The 20,000-nt window shown below is 38.2% G+C and overlaps 3 protein-coding genes across 3 annotated transcripts in view; 2 read left to right on the top strand and 1 right to left on the bottom strand.

Annotated features, from left to right (window-relative positions):
• LOC138026630 (glucosamine 6-phosphate N-acetyltransferase-like) overlaps positions 1-2,222 on the top strand; it is a 9,491-nt gene extending 7,269 nt beyond the window's left edge. The window contains exons 4-6 of the mRNA XM_068874053.1: positions 96-226; positions 854-915; positions 1,005-2,222. Of these exons, the coding sequence (XP_068730154.1) occupies positions 96-226; positions 854-915; positions 1,005-1,152 (341 nt within the window). The 3' untranslated portion in view covers positions 1,153-2,222. The remainder of the gene's footprint in view (positions 1-95; positions 227-853; positions 916-1,004) is intronic.
• Positions 2,223-2,668: 446 nt separating this feature from the next.
• On the bottom strand, positions 2,669-13,798 carry LOC138026629 (E3 ubiquitin-protein ligase TRIM9-like). The gene is made up of 7 exons (XM_068874052.1): positions 13,025-13,798; positions 10,879-10,974; positions 10,570-10,803; positions 9,381-9,403; positions 9,101-9,237; positions 6,438-6,728; positions 2,669-4,584 (listed from the first exon to the last, which is right to left on the bottom strand). The coding sequence occupies exons 1-7, from the start codon at positions 13,694-13,696 to the stop codon at positions 4,061-4,063; spliced, it is 1,977 nt and encodes a 658-aa protein (XP_068730153.1). The 5' UTR covers positions 13,697-13,798; the 3' UTR covers positions 2,669-4,060.
• A 3,014-nt stretch (positions 13,799-16,812) lies between these two features.
• LOC138026887 (E3 ubiquitin-protein ligase TRIM9-like) overlaps positions 16,813-20,000 on the top strand; it is a 22,611-nt gene continuing 19,423 nt past the window's right edge. The window contains exon 1 of the mRNA XM_068874346.1: positions 16,813-17,122. Coding sequence (XP_068730447.1) covers positions 16,813-17,122 — 310 coding nt within the window. The remainder of the gene's footprint in view (positions 17,123-20,000) is intronic.

Raw genomic sequence — 20,000 nt, forward strand, 5'->3', positions numbered from 1 at the left:
TCATTGAATAATACCGCTGCTGTATATCTTTTATCAATGCGTAATTTAAATGTTAAGAATGCAGAAAATCCTAATGCATCTTAATGTTATTCCAGAGCGTTTTCATGCCATGAAGTCATGTCCAAGCACATATTACATCATTGTAGTAGAAGACACCAAGTTAGAAAAGATAGTTGGCACTGGAACACTCATACTGGAACAAAAATTTATTCACGAAATTGCTGTGGTGGGTAGCCTCAATGCATGCCAGAATAAGTATAAAATTTGTTGAAATAATGTTACTGGTTGACTTTGGACACCCCCCCCATTGACAAGTAAAATTGTCTGGCGTCTTTTGCTCATTACATCCTGGCTGACTGCACTTACTCTCCATTGATTTCAATGTGAACTGTGCTTCACCCTTACGCCTGAATTAAGATTAAGGAAGACTAGAATACCCATGGGTGCAGCCACACCCACCACCCACCAAATGAGCTTGGCACTTCACTCTACCATTGATCTGAGATACATGTATTTGAAATTGATGTGTCAAGGGTGATGTCATTAATTAACAAGCAAGAATTTCTCGTCTGTACTTTTCACACTACGGAAAGAAAAAGAACGATTGTCTGATTTTAGGGAAAAAAGACTGTTAAAAGATATAGTCAAAGTACAGTGTTGTGAATTACTCAGGTGTGAATTTTCATCAGAAAATTTTTTTTTTTTTCCAAATCTTGCCCTTCTGAACTCAGGGTGCAGCTTATCTACTGGTGTTTATGGTAATTTACATGAAAGTATATCTGGGATCAGTAGTGAGTCATCTGGAAAACACACTGACACTACCAATGTTATTTTCTTTTATTGTTCTTAATAGCGAGGGAGAATAGAAGACATTGTAGTTGACAACACCTGTAGGGGGAAGAAGATTGGAAAACTGTAAGTTGATTCACGTGTACAGTGTAACTATGAATAATATAAAATTTTTTCTACCCATGTTTCATCACATTTTTGCCTTTTTACTGCAGAATTGTTGAGACCTTGATGCTGCTTAGTGAGAAATTAGAATGTTATAAGACAAGCTTGGAGTGCAAAGACCCATTGTTGACATTTTACACACAATTTGGACTCAAGCGTGAAGATAATCAAAATTATGTCTGTAAAAGATTTTTTTAAATGACAAATTATTACCATATGCATCTCTGGTCTTAATCAGTTATTTATTTCCATGTCAATTAAATTCACACAATGCCATAATAAAACTAACTTTTAAGTTACACAAAATTAATTCCAAACTGGAGAACAGAAATGCAACTGTTAAAGTTTTACAAAAGAATTGAATACAAACTTTAAGATAAAGACATGGAGAGTGTATCTTGTGGGGGAAAGTGATTTTTGCCAAAACAAAACATTACTCTATAGACTATTTAAGGCAGGTTTGCAATCTCTCCTACCAATATTATGTTGCAACAAGGAAGGAAATCATGATGCCCAAAAATACTGCAACTTATCGAAGCTCTAAGGCGCATTTGACCTGACTGGTGTTACACACTCGGCTGGTAGAGAAAACACGATAAATTGCTCCAGGTTTGGTAAATAATAAAGTTATCTGTTTAGCTTGTATAAGTTGCTACATAATGGGAAGTTGGAGAGATTACAAGCGAGGCAGCGTTTACACAAACATGGTTTCACCTGTAACTAAATCGTCTTCGAAGCAGTTATGCCTTCTGTTTACACAACACCAATCAAGACTGTTTAATACCAAAACTGAGTAGATTTGAAAATGCTGCCAAAATTGGAGCACTTTGAAAATGATACGGGTTGATCTGTTGCGTAACTGGTGAAACCACATCAGTTTGAATACGGTTACTATTTTAGCACGAAATTTGAATGGTAAAGTAGTCTGTGGTGAGTGTCTGGGAACAAGGTCGGCTTGAAAACACTCCAAAAACGATTCCTTGTAAACACTTCCAAACCACATTGATTTTGATGCAGTTTCGAAGTTGTGAAACCATATTGATGTGAAAATGTTGCCTGAGTCATCTCTTGTAGAACTTGTTTCATAACATTATATATATGTGCATAAGTAATAGCTTGTAATTTATTATCATGATAAAATTTGCAAAGCACAAGACCTTGGAAAAATTAGGATTATGCTACATGTATATGATATTCGATAGATGCCTTGAACCTGCCAGACATGTGAATAGCTGTGGGTGAGAATTAAAATATTATAATTTATGTGACTTGGCTGTATCACTTTGTTAGACTGACCTCAAATTTAATGAAGTCTTAAATAGATGTAGCCTGATTCTCAGATGGTCCATGTCACTCATGTCACACACTCTTCTAAAGGGAGAAGAGTACATGTGACATGAGCTAGAGCTACCTGGACTGTCTGAGAATCAGCCTAGAATAGATGCAATGTCCAGCCTAATTTCCGTGTTAAATATTAATAATTATTATTTTAACCCAACTCTTCAAAGCAAATAGATTATTACGTAAATAATAAGATAACTAAGAATTTCTATTTTTTCATTACCTTTGATAATAATCGAAGTCTTTTACATTTTAACAAAGAAATAATTTTCAACAGCAGTAAAGGAAACTCTGGAAACTCAAGATAAAGTAAATGCTGAAACAATCAACATGGACTGACCAGTGGAAAGCATCATATTATTACAAATAATTCTTTTTTGGTATTTTATCTACTGTAAATGTATAATGGGTTTATTATTTAATATAATAACTGCTTTATTTAAAACAAAACAGACCTTACTCTGCACAATGATAGTATGTCTAACTACTTCTTAAACAAGTGTGAGGTCTTGCAGGAGAATCTCAAACTGACGCCTCAAGGCTGAGGTTTGAGATTTTCCTGAAAAAACTAAGCATAATAATAAAATAAATTGTTTACTTAATGCTTTATAGTTTATTCAGGCAAGCAGGATACAATGAATCACTTAACAGTTCAATGAGCATTAGAACCATTCAAGTCAAGTGACCTGTAACATACAGCATGTATTTTGTCAAAAGAAATTATTATACCTGTGTTTGAGGCAAACAATAAGGTGAATTCATTGACGAATCATTATGGCCAAACAAACAAAGAGTCCAGAGAATTGCCAAGTGGGCATTGGAAATACCTTCAGACATGTCCCTAATCTACATAATTCGATTGTAATCAGCCTGTGGGATTGGAATTATGGTACTTTATTAAAGTAATGCCCTACTGCTAAGCCAACCATAGCAATCATTACATCGGCAACAAGCACTAGCCATATACTAAAATAATTCATTTGGAACCTTGCCTTTTCACGCAACTTAGTGCGCACTAAAACTTAGTTACTTAGCTATGACATAAATATTCAATTTCCTTTTCACACATATTTTAATATACATTGTATTAAAGGGTACTACCATCTCTTTAGCTTCATAACTGTACATCGGTAAATCCACTATATTTATCATAATTGCATCTCTCAATTCTAAATGTACATTATGTGGTACTACACAACTTTCTCCTACAAATAAATCAGCATTAACCCACTGACTCATGGGAGCCACGGTGGCCTCATGGTTAGTGTGCTCCACTCTGGATTGAGTGGTCCAGGTTCGGGTTCTGGCTGAGGACATGGTGTTGTGTTCTTGGGCAAGATACTTTACTAGAAATCTCCTAGTCGCTTCATGCTACAGAAACCGGAGTTACATGTAAGTGCCGGCCTGATGGGCCTTCCAGGCAGGCTCGTAGCAGACTTTACCTTACCTTAACCCACTGACTTCTATTCAAACTGCCCCCCCCCCCCCCCCCCAACTGACAAGCAAAAACTACTGGCATTAGACAGAGTTATAAAATTAATATTAATAGTAAGTCTCAGGAATCAATGCGTTAAGTAATAGGATAATTTTTCGTGACAGTTAATAAGTAATTGTTTTAAATAAAATTGTTAATATGTAACAAAAGGTGTAATAATCTTTTACTTCTATTAACTGCTGTTTGTTAATATTAATTTTATATGTAATTATCACAAACATAATAATAATTTATTATTACAAGAATTAACTTTGGGTTCTTTAACCAGTTTCATTTGCCATTATTATAAGCATCATCTGGAAGGTCAAGGCCAGTATGCAGTGTAATTTGTACATTGCGGCTTAAACTGAATGCGGCATAGAAAGCCTCTGGAATGTTTGGCAGTCGCATGGTTCCTCGCTTTTGATCATTCAAATAAAATGTGACTTTGTGGTTGGATATGTCTAGCAACACTCCAATCACAGCACCAACATCTACACCTCCATCCCGACGATTGGAGTGCTCATTGTTGTGTCGAAACCAACTGCGGCTACTGTCAATGTACATGCACCACGCTTTATCATCTTTACCCAAGATGGAATCCTTGATGGTGCTTCCTAATGCCACGCCCACAGCAGGGTCTGGATTTCCGTCATATCTATCTATGGTGACCTCCCAATAATGACACCCACGGGAAAAACCGATATTACCAAGAACAACTCTGTCGTCAAAACTAGTGCAGGTCGTGGTTGCATTGTCATTGGTTAGGACAATGTCTGGATGAGCAGTTGCTGGGTCCAAGGCAAACCATGCAACTGTAACAAAAAAAGCCACACTGTGATGCTGATCAAGCTACATGTACCAATAGTAAATAAGTTGCAACACTTTTTGAGACTGAATTGTGTCATAGTTGATCCACGACCAAGCAACAAAGGGGAATAGCTTTGACACTGCATTAACACAATAAACTGCTTTCGACCACCACGTAGGGGGTGTTTACATGTTTTGAGAAAACTCGCACCGGCGTGAGTTTCACACAGGGGTGACTTCTCAATTTCGTACCACATTTACATGATGACTTGCTGAATTTGTATCGTGTTTACCTGAAGGGACACAACATATCGATAAAATACAAGCATGAGTCCAAATTGCAAATATGGCGTTTATCAGGAAAAGTACACATGTGCTACCTGTTCCAGCCCACTGGAAGGCCGATTTCACACCAGAACAAGAGGTTGTTCCTCATTTACCCAATAGTGTTGCAAGATTTCGGGCCGGAAACGAAATTTCCGCTCCAGTGCAGCAAACGGGGTGAACCTGCACCAGTGTGAGTTGCCCCAGCATGACTTTTTTCCAGTGATATCATGTAAACAAATACAGAGCTAATAGAAGGAACTGGAAAGAACTTGCGCCGGTGCAAAAGTCACCCCGGTATCATGTAAACACCCCCTAAGTTTGATAGAATGATCCCAACGCAGAGCAGTTTTTGATAGTAATCAAATATCCCCGTGCTTGGTCACAGATCAAAATAGAGGTGTCTTTTACAGCCTAGAAGAACCTACGAAACAGTCATGTTAAAGACGAAAGGTTTCAAACAAAAAACAAAAAAATGGTTTGGGACAACTGCAAAGAACAATTATTTAATGTTCACTTGGAGAAAAGATAATTTATTATGCGTCAATAATTGCATTAAACTGCTTTTTTTTTTTCTTCAATGTTTTCATTTGCCAAAACCAACAGTGAAATCCTGAGAAATGGATCAAGAAAAAAGTTCTATTCATTTGTACAGTCTTTTAGATTAAGAGTGTAGCCTTTGTACCAATTAAGAATGCCAGAAAGGAGTATCTGGGTTGTCAAACAAACCATTTTAAAGTAAACTAGTAATAATATTATTATTTATTGTTGACTGTAAACTGATAGATGCATGTGTCTCCAAGTAAACAATTTTCTGCTTGAAATTCATAAATTTAGAAGCAGGATGTTAAGCTGTCACGCTTAACCCATTGACTCCCAGGGGTTCCCCATTGACAAGTAAAATCACCTGGCGTTAGACAGAGTAAAATACTAAGTGTGGCCGGTTAAGGCTGGCTTAGCAGTCAAAGGGTTTAATATTTAAACAAAAAAGAAACAGTGATTTTTGGATCACTCTACTACTTCAAAATTTCCACTGAGAAGAGATGGCACGGTGGTGAGAGCATTTGCCTCCCACCAATGTGACTTGGGTTAAGTTTTTTTTGTTCTCTACTATGCTCTGTGAGGTTTTTATCCAGGTACTCCAGTTTTCTGTCTCCTCAAAAACCAACAATTGATTTGATCTGAGTTCATTTGAGTTCATTTGGTTTCTGTGCAGTGTCAACTCCCCAATTAGTGCCTCAGCGCTAAATACAGTCCACACTTAACACGCTTACCATTTGACAGAACTGACCAACCAAACCGGGCATTTGGAAGGACTATCACAGTGACTACAACACCTATAATGAACACATGTTGAGTATGATATATACTCCTCCACAAGAATGCAAGGGATTGTCATGCAACTGTTCCTTCAAATTGTTGCATTTTCTTTGCAAAGTGATGGGTCTGGCCTGCCAGTTCTGACAAAAGTAAAGAGCCCTTAAATGGAGACGTTCATTATTTGGAATTTTTTTTTGTTGCTGAAAGTTCTTACCATCAGATGTTGTCAGGTAGACCTCGTCACTGGGAGCACCTTGTCCAGCCTTGTTGAATCCTTTCACTCTCGCTCTGTACGTAGAATTAAACTGTAATCCTGAGACAGTACATTCCAGACTGTTCCCTCTGTAAACCTCCAGGAAATTGTCTTCTTTGCCACTTGAGGTTCCGTCATCAATCTCGACTACATATCCATCCACACAGCCTTGGTTACGGGGTTTCCATGACAATGTAATGGCGTTGTTTGTAACTGTGCATTCATCTGGCATTATTTCTGGAGCCATTGGTGCTGAGAGTGAATAAAGAAATACAATGTGCATGTATCGTTTCGTGTAATATTAACAAGATCACACAACAATTCATGTGAGAGCCACATATCCAAAAAGGATAGAAACCTTAGAATCATGTTGTGTTATTAATACAGTGAAGTCCAATAAAACAAGTTGAGTCATTACAGAAAATCGTGATACTTCAAGTACATTTAATTAGTAATGATTTGAGCTAGTTTGAAACTTCCAAATATATCTGAAGAATTCTGACTTGCACAAGTCAGATTGTGTGGTTCCAGAAAATATCCATACCCCCCCCCCCCCCCACAGAGGGTTTTTTTCCAGTTTGACCCCCCACCCCACTGGATTTTCCGTTCCAAAGGGCTTCACATTACTCCCCCCACCCCCTGGAATTTCCATGATTTTTCCACTTGGTCACCCACACCCCTTGGAAATTCCAAATTCAAAAAAAGAGACTGTAATAAAAGCTGTAATAAAAATTTCATTCTCCTGAAAATGACCGTGGAAATTCTAGACGTATTCACAGACGCGTCAAAATGTTCAAATTATATATAGGTAACAATTGAGCTTATTTAACACTTAAATGTCCAGGCAACTGACCTTTTCTCTGTTCAATTGAAAGAAGTTTTCATTCAATTTTAAAGTGTATATCGTATACGTTTTGTAACCGAGTCGAAGTTTGAATTTATGCGTAGTCAAAAACAACATATTGAATTACATTGCATTGCACACACAAGAAACTATTTATTACATAGTTATTTTTGCTGTCACAGCGAAACTCGGGAAAATACCTCAATGCTAATCTCCATAATAATTTTTTATGTTGCAGGACGGTGTAATTTTTATCTACAGTAGTATAATTTGTGAACTGTACTGTTTATATTATTTTTCGTGTGTGTAGCCGTGAACTGACTTCGCCCATTAGCGGGAATAAAAAGCCGTCACACAACGGCGGGTCTAATTTGCAGGTGGCAGGTCGCGGGTTGCAGGTCATTGTTTCACCAAATGAATACAGAAAGTATCCTTAGGCTTAACATTCATAAAAGCTAACCTTAGGCCTAAAACTTTTGTTTAGGCCTAATTAGGCCTACGGTTAGCTTTTAAGAATGTTTAGGATACTTTCTGTATTCATTTGGTGAAACAATGACCTGCAACCCGCGACCTGCGACCTGCAAATTAGACCCGGCGGTCACACAACATGTTTTTTTCAACACCTGTTTATGAAATGTCGCTTAAATTTGTCTTATCACCAGGAACACTTCAATAAAGTTATACACTTTGTCTCTGTAGTTTGCAAATGACAGTACATTTTTTATGCCTTAGGATTTTTCAACTGGTCACACATTTCATGTGTGAAACATACTTTTCAAGTTCAATCCAGTAACTAAACAACCAAATGAAATCTTTGCTGTCTCTCATCGCCGTCAACGGCTACAAATACATCAGGACAAAATTATGGCACTGAAATTATCGACTTTGCTAACATTTACAAACTCGTAACTACACGGATAACAATGAAAGTATTTGATAATCTAGTTATCGAAGGTTCGAAATTCACGGGAATTTGTACTTAACGGAAATAATTGAGTAGAAACAAATGATCTCAATCAACTGACTGCACAAATAATGCCATCTGAAAAAGCAACAGATGCGTTCAAGCTAAAAACAAGCTTTAAAGATCTTTAAAAGTCGGCCATTTTGTTTGACTTCACGTCGAACGTGCTGCTCAGCGGCCGAATAATAGTGGGAAATATATGAGAAGAAATCTTACATTTTTTCCAACACATAGAATTTTCCATTATTCTTGGTTACATGTACCTTGAAGAATCAATTGGAAAAGTATGTAAGTGTTTATTCGATCGCATTTCAAACCCTCTGGGAAAAAAGATCTGTATGTGTTCTTTATGTACCCCCCTCCCCATCGGAATTTCCGTGACCCTCCGTGGGGGGGGGGGGGGTATGGAATTTTCTGGAACCACACATTGCTTTTTTCTTCAGCATGATACAATCAACAAAATGTCTTAACAGTACTTTGTTCGAGTTCATCCCCTTCTACTTTTTAATTCAAGCCATGGACTAAGAATACTTGACACTGAACTAATAACCTGAGATCAGGGATTCTTTTCTTTAGAGAGGGTGCAGAAAATTTTAACCAGATTAGTGTGATTTGCAATTCTGTAACCAATTGGATAGAGGCTCATTAAAAAAAGAAAGAGATCTTAGCTGATCTCTATTGTTTTTCAGCCAATCAGAATAAAGTCCAGATTCTGGACTACGTGGAGACGACGGCTCGTTGAGAAATTGTGTTAGGCATACTTTTTGCGCCCTCTACAAAGAAAAGAATACCTGATCGCAGATACACCTAACCAACCTTTAAGCTCAATAAAATGCAAGTCATGGAGTGCTGCTCTTACAGCTGATGTGTCCAGCGTCAGTTCAAGTTCAACACCAGTGGAAGGTTGCAACTTCACATCCTTTGACCATTCATTTGTAATTAGGCTTGTAATTCTGAAGGAAACAAAAATGTTGTAAAGGGGAAAGTGCAGTTTAGGGTAAGAATGCAGCAAAAATTTGTCACCAGTCATTAGGCCAGGGTAAGCAAGAAATCTGTTTTTAAAATAAGAGCTGAACAACTCTTTGAATTAAGTTACCTTCCATTTAACGAGTTTGCAACCTGCAAAAAATAATAAAAAGGGCTTCTGTTAAACTCTGAGCAAATGCTAGCAGTAGATTTCCACTCTGTCAGGAAAGCCTTTAAGTTGTACAGGCATTATTCACAATATTAACAGATTCCTGCAATACATGCATAAATTACGAAAATGTTCTGCTTGAGATTTTGTTTCTTCATTGAAGGTACTTCTCTAAGTGACTGCTGCAGGAACAGCCTCCTTTTTATCTTAACCCAATCTTCCTTTATTTCTCAAGTTGTTTATTATTATTATTATTATTATTATTATTATTATTATTATTGTTACTATGCTATTGTTATTATTATACCGAGCTAGCCGAATTTGCATTATCACAGCCCCAAGCATGTTATGCTGCCTACACCTTTGGATTGAAATCATCGACCCCTCATTTCCTGATTTTGAAACTTAACTCATTTAATCTCTGCTTCCAGACAGCAATTTTTTCCCTTTTTTTGCAATTCTTTTAGCTTATATTGATTTAAAACGTTTGTCTTTGAAATTTAAACTAGTGAATAGCCCACTTTCAATATATTAAAATTCAGTCCAAAACAAAAGGCATAAACTCATACAAATCCTTCTATTTATTCCCCAGAGCCCGCGAGGTGATGTGTTTTGTTTAGGACTGAATTTTAATATATCGAAATTGGTCTATTCTATAGGTAGCAAAAAAAAAAAGTAGAGACGTATTTCAAAAAAACTGATTTTTCTGAAAAACTGGCCTACAGATTTTGTTGAATTTTAAATTTTAGAGATTGTTGGAAACATTATCTGGTAACGCTGAATGGGAAGATTTCACCATCCCATTTTTTCTGGAAAAGACAATATACCGGTATGTTGATTTTAAGGCTCAAAGAAATGCCTTAGTCATTGCCATGGTAACATTATTTTGTGAGGATAATGTGATGTGAGAAATCTATGATGGGTATACTTGATACCCTGGCCAAATTTCGTCTTGATATGATTATCCTAATTATATCTAAGGACAGAATATGTTTATTTGTGTGAAAAAAGGAGAAACTATTTCGAACCTCAAATCAATGTTCATTTGTGAGACTTATATGAAACTCATTGAAATATATGTCTGAAGAAGAAGAGTCTGCCACCACAGCCCTCTCCATGACAACACATAATAATCCACTCCAATTCTTACCAGAAGAAAGGAGGCTGCATCTGTTTCCTTTAAACATTCATTCGCATACTGAATGAGCCCAGCAACATTCTGGAACTTTTTGTCACAAGATTTCATCTGTTCCTTGATTATCTGGATTTTGGAATTCATCTCTGTTGTTATGGCCTCAATCAGTTCCACTTTGCGCTGCTGAATGAAATTTATCAGGGCATCGCACTGGGCTACAACACTGGCCTCAAATTCCAAACCATTTTCCTGTCAAATAAAGACAAACATCATTTTAACAAAACAACATTGCATGAAGAAATAAGTTTTATGTTATTTTCTAACCTGAATAATCAAGCAATTTCCATCCAGGTGTTGAACAAAGGCTTTTAATTCATTGTTCTTTGCATCCAGCAATTTAATATTTGCCAAAAGTTCTCCCTAGAATATCAAAGGAAGTAAACAGTAATAATTATCATAAATTTAGTGTTTGATGCAATTGGAGAATTGATTTTATTACTTCAGTCTACTTAATAGGGACACTCTTTCATCCCAAGAGTTAACTTTAATTTAAAGGGGTGCTGTTGTCTCTCTGAAGGTTCGTGTAAGACCAGTGGAGACAAAGAAATTCATGATGCACTTTGTTTGCTGCTCAAAGGGGGGTGTCTTGAAAACAAGGCCTGGATTTTAGCCTTAGGGTCTAAGGGGTCTATACCCCTAATGTTTTTATGAGAGTGCAAGAATTTTAAAACTTCAGCTAAAAAATTGTAAACTGTTTCCATCAATGTCATTGAACAGAACAGAAGACATATTTGAATAGAGCCTTAAAGAAAAAAATAAAATAAAATAATAATAATAATAATAATAATAATAATAATAATAAAGCCTTTGAGAGGGTGTCTTGAATCCAAAGACCCTAATACCCTAAGCCTAAAAACCAGGCCTACACCTGGGACTTAGGGTTAAGGGTTTGTTTTTTTTTGCAATTCTATTTCTCACTTTCTCAGTATTTCAAAGGTTAAGGGACTCCCTTTTTGAAACCAAATATGTACATATTTGGCAAGACCATTTCTGGTAGAGAATTGAATAATTTATATCGGCTAGTACTTAAACATGGAATGCCGGAAGGATGGAATAGTGGAACGGTGGAACGCCGGAATACTTAAACACGGAACGCCGGAATGAGAAATAACAGTATAGTTTACCTCGTAAAATGAATGGCTTGATGTCAAGTACACCACTGCAGTTAGGAGGGAGCTTAAGCACACGCGTTTGTGAGACGCGGACGGCAACCGGAAGAGGACATTTCTCGTACCAGGATGCTTATTTCCCTTTCGTAAACGGTCGTTGCCATTTGAAACGGTCGATGCCATTTATAACGGTCGACTACACACTTCACTTCAAAGAAAATTAAAAGAAACAAACTAAGAAAAAATATTAACAAAAATTAAAAAAACATTTTTAAAAGACAAACCTTTTGAGTTCTTAGACCTAATGAGTGTAATTCAGAGCTAAGAAATGTCATCAACCGTTTCAAATGGCAACGACCGTTCTGAGAAATGGCAACGACCCTTTACGAAAGGGAAATAAGCGTCCTGGTACGAGAAATGTCCTCTTCCGGTTGCCGTCTGCGTCTCACAAACGTAAGCTCTCTCCTAACTGCGTGGTGTACTTGATATCAAGCCATTCATTTCACGTGGTAAACTATACTGTTATTTCTCATTCCGGCGTTCCGTGTTTAAGTATTCCGGCGTTCCGGGTTTAAATATTCCGGCGTTCTAATGTTTAAGTATTCGGGCGTTCCATGTTTAAGTATTCCGGCGTTCCGGCGTTCCGCCATTCCATCATTCTGGCATTCCATGTTTAAGTACTAGCCATTTATATCAGACTATGAATTTTTCCAGACAACACGGTCTTTTGTGAGAAAGTAAAGTCAGATTCCTGTTTTTAACATCTAAAACAATAAGCAAGGACTGCATGTTCCCAGGTTAAATGCAAATCTCTTCGTTTCCCTTCCTACGAGATATGCTACGGCTTTTTGCACTTGGAAATACAGTTTGGATGGTTTTTTTTTTTTTCGTAATTAAATCTTTACAAGAACACTTGATTACATTTGCTTTTGACCTTGGACATTTTTTAGGAATGCGATCAAGAATCCTATTCGCCATAAAAGCAAACGAAATATCAACTTTCTTCCAAAAGATACAACTCACATCTGTACATTGCAATATTATTAAAGATTCATATCACCTGTACAGAAATTTGCATATGCCAAATGAAGGAAAATACTTCATCGCAAGCTCTTGTAATAACAAGCATTACAAATTATGCTCGGTTAATTTTTCGCAAAAAAGAATAATTTTTTTGGGAAGATAATAAAAATCCGAATGTTTATGTCACTACAAAGATGAGTATTAAAATGAAAGATTACTTAAGCTTATGTATGAAACCGAAGAGGAAAAATAAAATAATCAAAAAACTGAATTTTTACCTTTTGCTCTTTGAACGTGGCTCCCAAAGCTTTTACTTCGTGTCCAGAATGTTGTCCACGCTCCAGACAAACATAACAGACAGGAACACGACAAAACACGCAATACATACTGATGTTCTCTTCGTTGTGACTACCGCATTTTAAGACTGTCGGTTTGTGCGGGGTTTTTAAGCTTGTGGGTGCAACGAGTGAATGCTTCGCTAAAGGACCGCGGCTTGGATGACATGTTTTACAGCATCGATCACAGTAAGCAACTTCACATTGTTCACACATTACAGTGGCTTTGGAAGGTTGATGTTCGTCGCACAGTTGACAATACACAATTCCATTAGATTTTGTGTAATAACGATTGACAATATTCTCTAACAAGCGGTTACGCGGGAACCCGTTGACCCCTCGCCCATCGAGGGGAAACATTTTTTTGCACGATGGGCATTTTAAACAGGGCAGATTGCCGATGCTTTGGTACAAATGGTTAAAGTCGTACAAGGAAACATAAGAAGTTTCATCGGAATCTCTGTGACCCGTGCCATTCGAACTGGTTGGAATATCTCCCCCTGCGGTTGTTACCGAAGATTGCGAGCATCCCAAACAAACACTGTGAGAGCATGGAAGGGCAATAGGACTGACGAAAGGCTTCTTGCAAACAGGGCAAGTTAACTCTCCTTCCATACCTGCCGGGCGCGAGCGACGTTGCACAAAATTTTAGTTGATTTTTCGATGGACAAACAATTAGCGCCAAATTAGCACGTGTCATTTTAGCGATGCGGATTGGTTAGTATTTTAAGACGGCTAACCTGATTGGTTACTGCTTTGGTTATTGACTTGATCCAGCTGCATTTGGAAAGTTTCACTGAGAAAAACTATCACTCATATCCATTCTAAAGATTCAATTTATCATAAGAATTGGCTGATTTTTCTGTTCCTTTCCAGCAGGTAAATGCCATCTGGAGCCGCGAATAATTTTCTTCATGCTTGCATTCTGGGGCAAGGAGAAATTAATTTCAATTATGAAGTGAAGATCACTTCAAGTTGATACACGTGCCAGATTTTAACATTACAATGATGTCGTGCCCCCATTTATAAAAAGAAAACAATCGAGTTCACAGTAAAAGGTTAAGATAAAAAGGATTATGCAATTTCGACAGACAATAATATTAAAGTTTGCATTCGCGACTAATATTTAACTGGTCAGTCTGCTTCGATATTCTGTTCGTGTTTGTCGACATTTAAGCACTGCTATTATGCAGTTTGTTATTGTTCTCCTCTGCAGTCAGGTATGGGCTGTTATCTCCTCTATGTATGACACGTGTTTGATATTTACCCATAACGACCGAGAGAGAATATTATCTCGACGGGAGAGAAACTAGTTTCTTTCTTTCCTTACAATTAATCCGTGTAGTTTAAGCACTGAGAAGTCCATGACAAGGTGCGTACAACTTCATTGCGTTTTTACAGACCGAGTTATTTTTAGATTGATTTCCCGCGAAATCACAGACACAAGTGACAAGTCTTTCATGAAAGAATATTCCCCATGGGATTGAGAATGGTCCCTCGTCTGAAAATAGCTTGATTTGTTAAAATGCCGGCACATTGACCCAGTATTGGAGTTGTAGTCTCCTGGTTTTGGGCAATGACGAGAGAAACCTGTTCTACTTTGGGGCGCTTTGGAACAGTTTCCTTGGTGACGGGAAACAGTAAGTCCGAGACTCAACACCATAATAAAAAGCAAAAGACAATTTATTTTGCTCCTGATTGGACGATAATGTGGCGGGAAATAGACCATATTCGTATTCTCAGTATTGGACTGGAACTATTGTAGCTTGCAATGGAGGCTAATGCGGGAAAATCTTTTCAAATGCAAATACTTTTTAATATATTCCCCTGCATTAGCCTCCATTGCAAGCTAGTTCCAGTTCAATACTGGGAATACGAATATGGTCTATTTAAGAGCCAGTCATCAATCATAGATGATACGTTTTCGATGTTGACTCGGGGATACTCGGAAAAAATCCTAGTGCTCCTTTGCAGGGCTCGAACCTACGACCTACCCATTACTAGTTCGGAAGCTATACCACTGAAGAGATTTTTTTGTCAATCGTGACTCGGGGATTGTCGGAAAAAATCCGAGTGCTCATTTGCAGGAGTCGAACCAAAGACCTTCCCATTGCTCGTTCGGAAGCTAGAGCACTGAAGAGATTTCTTTCTATTTGTCGATGGTGACTCGGGAATAGTCGGAAAAAATCCGAGTGCTCCTTTGCAGGAGTCGAACCTAAGACCTTCCCATTGCTCGTTCGGAAGCCATACGACTGAAGAAGTTTTTTTTTATTTGTCGACGGTGACTCTTGAATACTCGGAAAAAGTCCGAGTGCCCCTTTGCGGGAGTCGAACCATCGACCTTTCGATTACTAGTTCGGTGCTGCAGGAGAATCGTGGGAGGTAGGCCATTAACTTAAATTAAATCTACAAGTAACACCAAACATTTCCATACTTTCCAAAATATTTTCATCTTTAACTTCATTTCTGTCAACGTCTTTCAGAGGCAAACAGAAAGGTAAACCACGTACTAGGACGTTCTCCTCCGTCTCAGTCAATATAGTTGAAAATGATCCCAATGTTTCGTTTCAAGCCTTGTGCATGTTGGATAGTAGAGCAGACGTGGTTGTAATCAAGAGGGGACAAGGTGGACCCAAGTATGGAACGTGCTGACTCGATGAAATCTTAGGAACTTGCAACGAAAAGAGACTTTCTAGGTCAGGGCCCGATTGTTCAAAAGCCGATTAACGCTAATCCCGGATTAAAAATTAACCAAGGGGTTTATTCCTCTACTCCCAAGTGCTGTTCAACGCTGATATTCGGCAAAACTTTACATTAGAAGAAGTCAATCTTGAAAAACAAAAATAAGCAAAAGAAACTTTCACCAAAAAGTTAAAACTTGAATCAAAACTTTACGGTAATCCTGGATTAAATTAATTGGCTTTCGAACAACCAGGCTCAGTTCGTTATTCATGCAGGTATTCTCATCGAGTTTTGACTTAGACGGAGAAGAACATCCTAGCATGTGGTTTAGTACGTTTCTGTTTGCCTCCAAACGACGTTGACAGAAATAAAGTCAAACGCTCTTTTTAAAATTGCTTTATCGTGATTTTTATATTTGTTTCATGCGTTTTCTCTTTTTCAAAAGTGCAAAAAAGCTAGATCTGAAAAACGCTAACTAAGCCTATCCCTGGCTTAAAAATCACGCATTTTTGAGACTTGGCGTTGCCATAAACGTTTTATAAATTTCGAAGACTACAAATGTATTTGCATGCTGTAAATGTAACAAGAGGGCTGAGCGTTCTTTAAGTTGGCATGATATTACTGAATTAGTACTAATTCTTTTTTAGACAACTCGGTCGACAGCGCCTGACTGTAGGATAAAACTCAGTGCCTTGTGATATAACAAGAAATTGCGCATTTACTTTGAACATAACAGGACGACAAAAAATACATATACAAACATAAAGATGAGGTGTTGAATGCAAGCAAGCGCTTTGAGTTCTTTGGATACAAATGTGTTAAATAAAGTGTATGTATTTGAAGTGCGTGAAACAATTGCTTAAATTGTCTAACTAAGTGCGACGATCACCTCTCCGTTACAAACGCACTGTATTATGGGTATCTTGGGGGCTTGCCGGATATCGAAATGCGCACAACTTGCGCTTTCCTCTCAGGCGTCCAGTTTGCTACCAAGGCAACCATTGTATCTTTAAAGAGTATCCCCGGCTATCGCCCGTGCCTTTTTAGCAATGGAGGTTGAATTAACGTGTCCTGTCTGTCTGGAACTATTTCAAAAACCAGTGGTTCTTCCCTGTTCGCATAACCTTTGTACGCCTTGTGCCCGAAAAATCTTGGAACCTCACGGCGCTCCGAAAGAATGGGCCGAATGGGTGAAAGAAAATCGAGGCGCTGATTATAAATCTCATCTGGATCCTGATGTAAAATGCCCGACATGTCGACGGAAAATACCGATTGATCCTCGAGGAGTGGATGGACTAGCTAAGAATCTTATTCTGGAAAATGTAATTGAACGATTTAAGGAAGAGAGAAAATCCCCAGGTATTATAAAGAATTTAACAATGTAAATCAAGTTTAGAAAAAATAAGTTTCACCGCTATTGATAAAATTGAGGGAGTGAATTGGTTGGCCAGAATAGACCCATGCGATGCAAAAATAATGCACAAGAGCATTCTTGCACTTTGATCATAAAGAATAATCAAAGATTTTAGTTTAGAAGGCTTTGGTTTCAGCCGGTACGTTTATTTAAACGTTATGACAGTTATAATATATAGTGACCTTGTCATTAGTTAATTAATCTTGTCGAAAAAACTCGGGTCTTAGACTGCGTAATCGAGAGATCGTGAAATATTCTGAACAAAACAAAGTTTAATAATGAAAGGTTTGAAACAAATTCGTCAATATTCCGCGGATTGCCGATAATTCAGGCGTAATTAGCATAGAAACATTAAAATATCTTCAAAACTTCTTTACGGTATTAATTAATTATTGATTTGTTTATTCACCAATCTGTTCTTTTGTTGCAAAATGACACATTTAATGAGCTGCGCGAGTGGTGTCATTCTTGACGATCTCGTGCATTAAAGGACAACGGCAACCTGGATGAAAACTCCACTTCAGAAAACGATTTTGCGCTATGATAAAAATCTCGCGATTAGTCCATCTTGTTTACGTTGTGCAAAACGGGCAAACTATCTATTAACGAGTGACGGCATTGGTCGGACGGTTAAAACTGAATTGAAAGGTAAAAAATGAATGATTTGTTTTGTGGACGACGGCAAAGAAATGTACTAAAATGCGTGACGCACGTGCATCACGATTATATTTCTTTTTTTGACCAATAGTATTCTTGTTTTGTGCCGTCATGCCGTTGCCGTAGCCTGCTTTAAAGGCCCGTTCAAACGGTCATGATAGTTGATGATAGTTGATGATAGTTTCAACTATCACGCACGTTTGAACACGAACTATCATTCACTATCATCAACTATCATCAACTATCATGCAGTTTGGACATGTTCAAATTCGACATGATAGTTCATGATAGTTTTTTCCGTTTGACCGAGCGGATGATAGTGCATGATAGTTTTTCGGTCAGCGGGGGTAACCAAGGCGGGCTCAATGCAATATGGCTACCGCAAGTTTGCCATCGTCCTGTGAGGAACAACAAAACAATAATTTGGACGAATATTCGGACGACAGTGACGATGAAAGCGAGAAAGTGAGAAAAGCTAAAAAAGCTAAAAAACCAGACAACGAGAAGTGGAGTAGTAGTTTGATATGCAACCTAATAGATGAGTACGAGGCACGGCCATGTTTGTGGAACATTTTTTGCGATGACTACCACAATCGGGATGTAACTGGAAAAGCGAAGAAAGAACTGGCAATAGCTGCTCTTCTCGGCTGATACACAGCCATTTTCGTCACGAAATTCAAATCCCCGCCATATTTGTTTACAATCGCGCGCGGTAGGAGACTAGGTACCAGTTAGCTACGCCAGCACATTGCGCGATTTCGTCAACTATCATGAACTATCATGGACCGTTTGATCGCAAACATGATAGTCAATGATAGTGAATGATAGTTGAAACTATCATCAACTATCATCAACTATCATGACCGTTTGAACAGGGCTTAAGGCTCGTTTACACAGAGCGATTTTATCGTGCGACAACAGCTGCGATCGAACTGCTATTTTACGGCAACAGCAAGTCGCGCGTGTGAACAGCCGGCGATTTCAATGCGATTTGTTGCGCGACAGATCGCAGCCTTGTCGCCGCAAGTTCGAACATGCTCGAAATTTAGTGCAACTTTGCTAAGATTTTATCGCAGCTCTTGTCGCGCAATAAAATCGCTCTGTGTAAACGAGCCTTTACAAGTCAATCTCGATGTGGAAACACAAATAGTGTAATTACACCGGGAGACTTGTCGCCTAGTGTGTCTCGGCCTTATTAAAGGATAAGAGGATGGAATGAATGGGAGGAGCAGAATGGAACGAGCAACTTTTCCAAAATGACGGACGAAGAAGAAATTCTCCTCATACTCCTGCTTCGTAGAGTAAGACGACGATGGCAACAAGAGAGAGAACGAGAAAACGGACAAAAGACGGGTCCTATTGGGTAAGAGATATTTTCCAAAAGATGAAGGACTGAACAAGGAGACTTTCATAATCTGGTACGGGAACTGTAACCAGCGGACCGAGAATTTTACTTCTGGCGATTTGTCGTAAAGGCAGGGATAATTCTGAACCGCCTCAGCAAGTTTCTCATAAAAAAAAACGACACATTTGGCCGCCATCTTTGGCACTATTAACTTGAATATCCGCTGGCATCAGAAACAGCTGTCACGTTGGTCTTATGCAGCCGGCCTGGCTTAATAGATTTCACTTCCCAGGGCAAGCACGATCATGGGATCTTGCGTAGGCGAAGTGTATACAGAGCTCCTCCATAAAGGAAGTGAGTTAGACGAGTTGTGTCACAAAATTAAGCCAAAGTCAGCTACTAGGAAATGGCAACTAAATCAAACAAAACGTAAAAATAACTACTTAAAGTAATGAAGGAAGGTTTGAATAAAACAAATTCAAAAGGGGGCAGAGGTGGGTAAAAATGAGGGAGATTTAATTAGATTGCAATGGGGCTTTTTAGTTTGAAAACTGTTGTTGGTAACTTCAGTTTCCCGTGACAAACAATGGCCACAAACTGTAATAAACTAAAATGAAGATTGCAAAGATCCTTTGAGGAAGTTGAGCAACTTAAGCAATTGCAAAGGAAACCCGAAAAAATCCACAATTTTAACGTTCCCCTGCGTTCACGCGCGGGATAAACTTGAATTTTCACGTTACGTCATTGACGCCATGTTGGTGGACAGCGAAGACAAAATATCTCTCATTTGCTTCTTTTGATCGTCACCAGCAATTGTACAT

The sequence above is a fragment of the Montipora capricornis genome, chromosome 12 (genome assembly GCF_036669925.1).
Source record: "Montipora capricornis isolate CH-2021 chromosome 12, ASM3666992v2, whole genome shotgun sequence".
Classification (NCBI taxonomy): Eukaryota; Metazoa; Cnidaria; class Anthozoa; order Scleractinia; family Acroporidae; genus Montipora; species Montipora capricornis.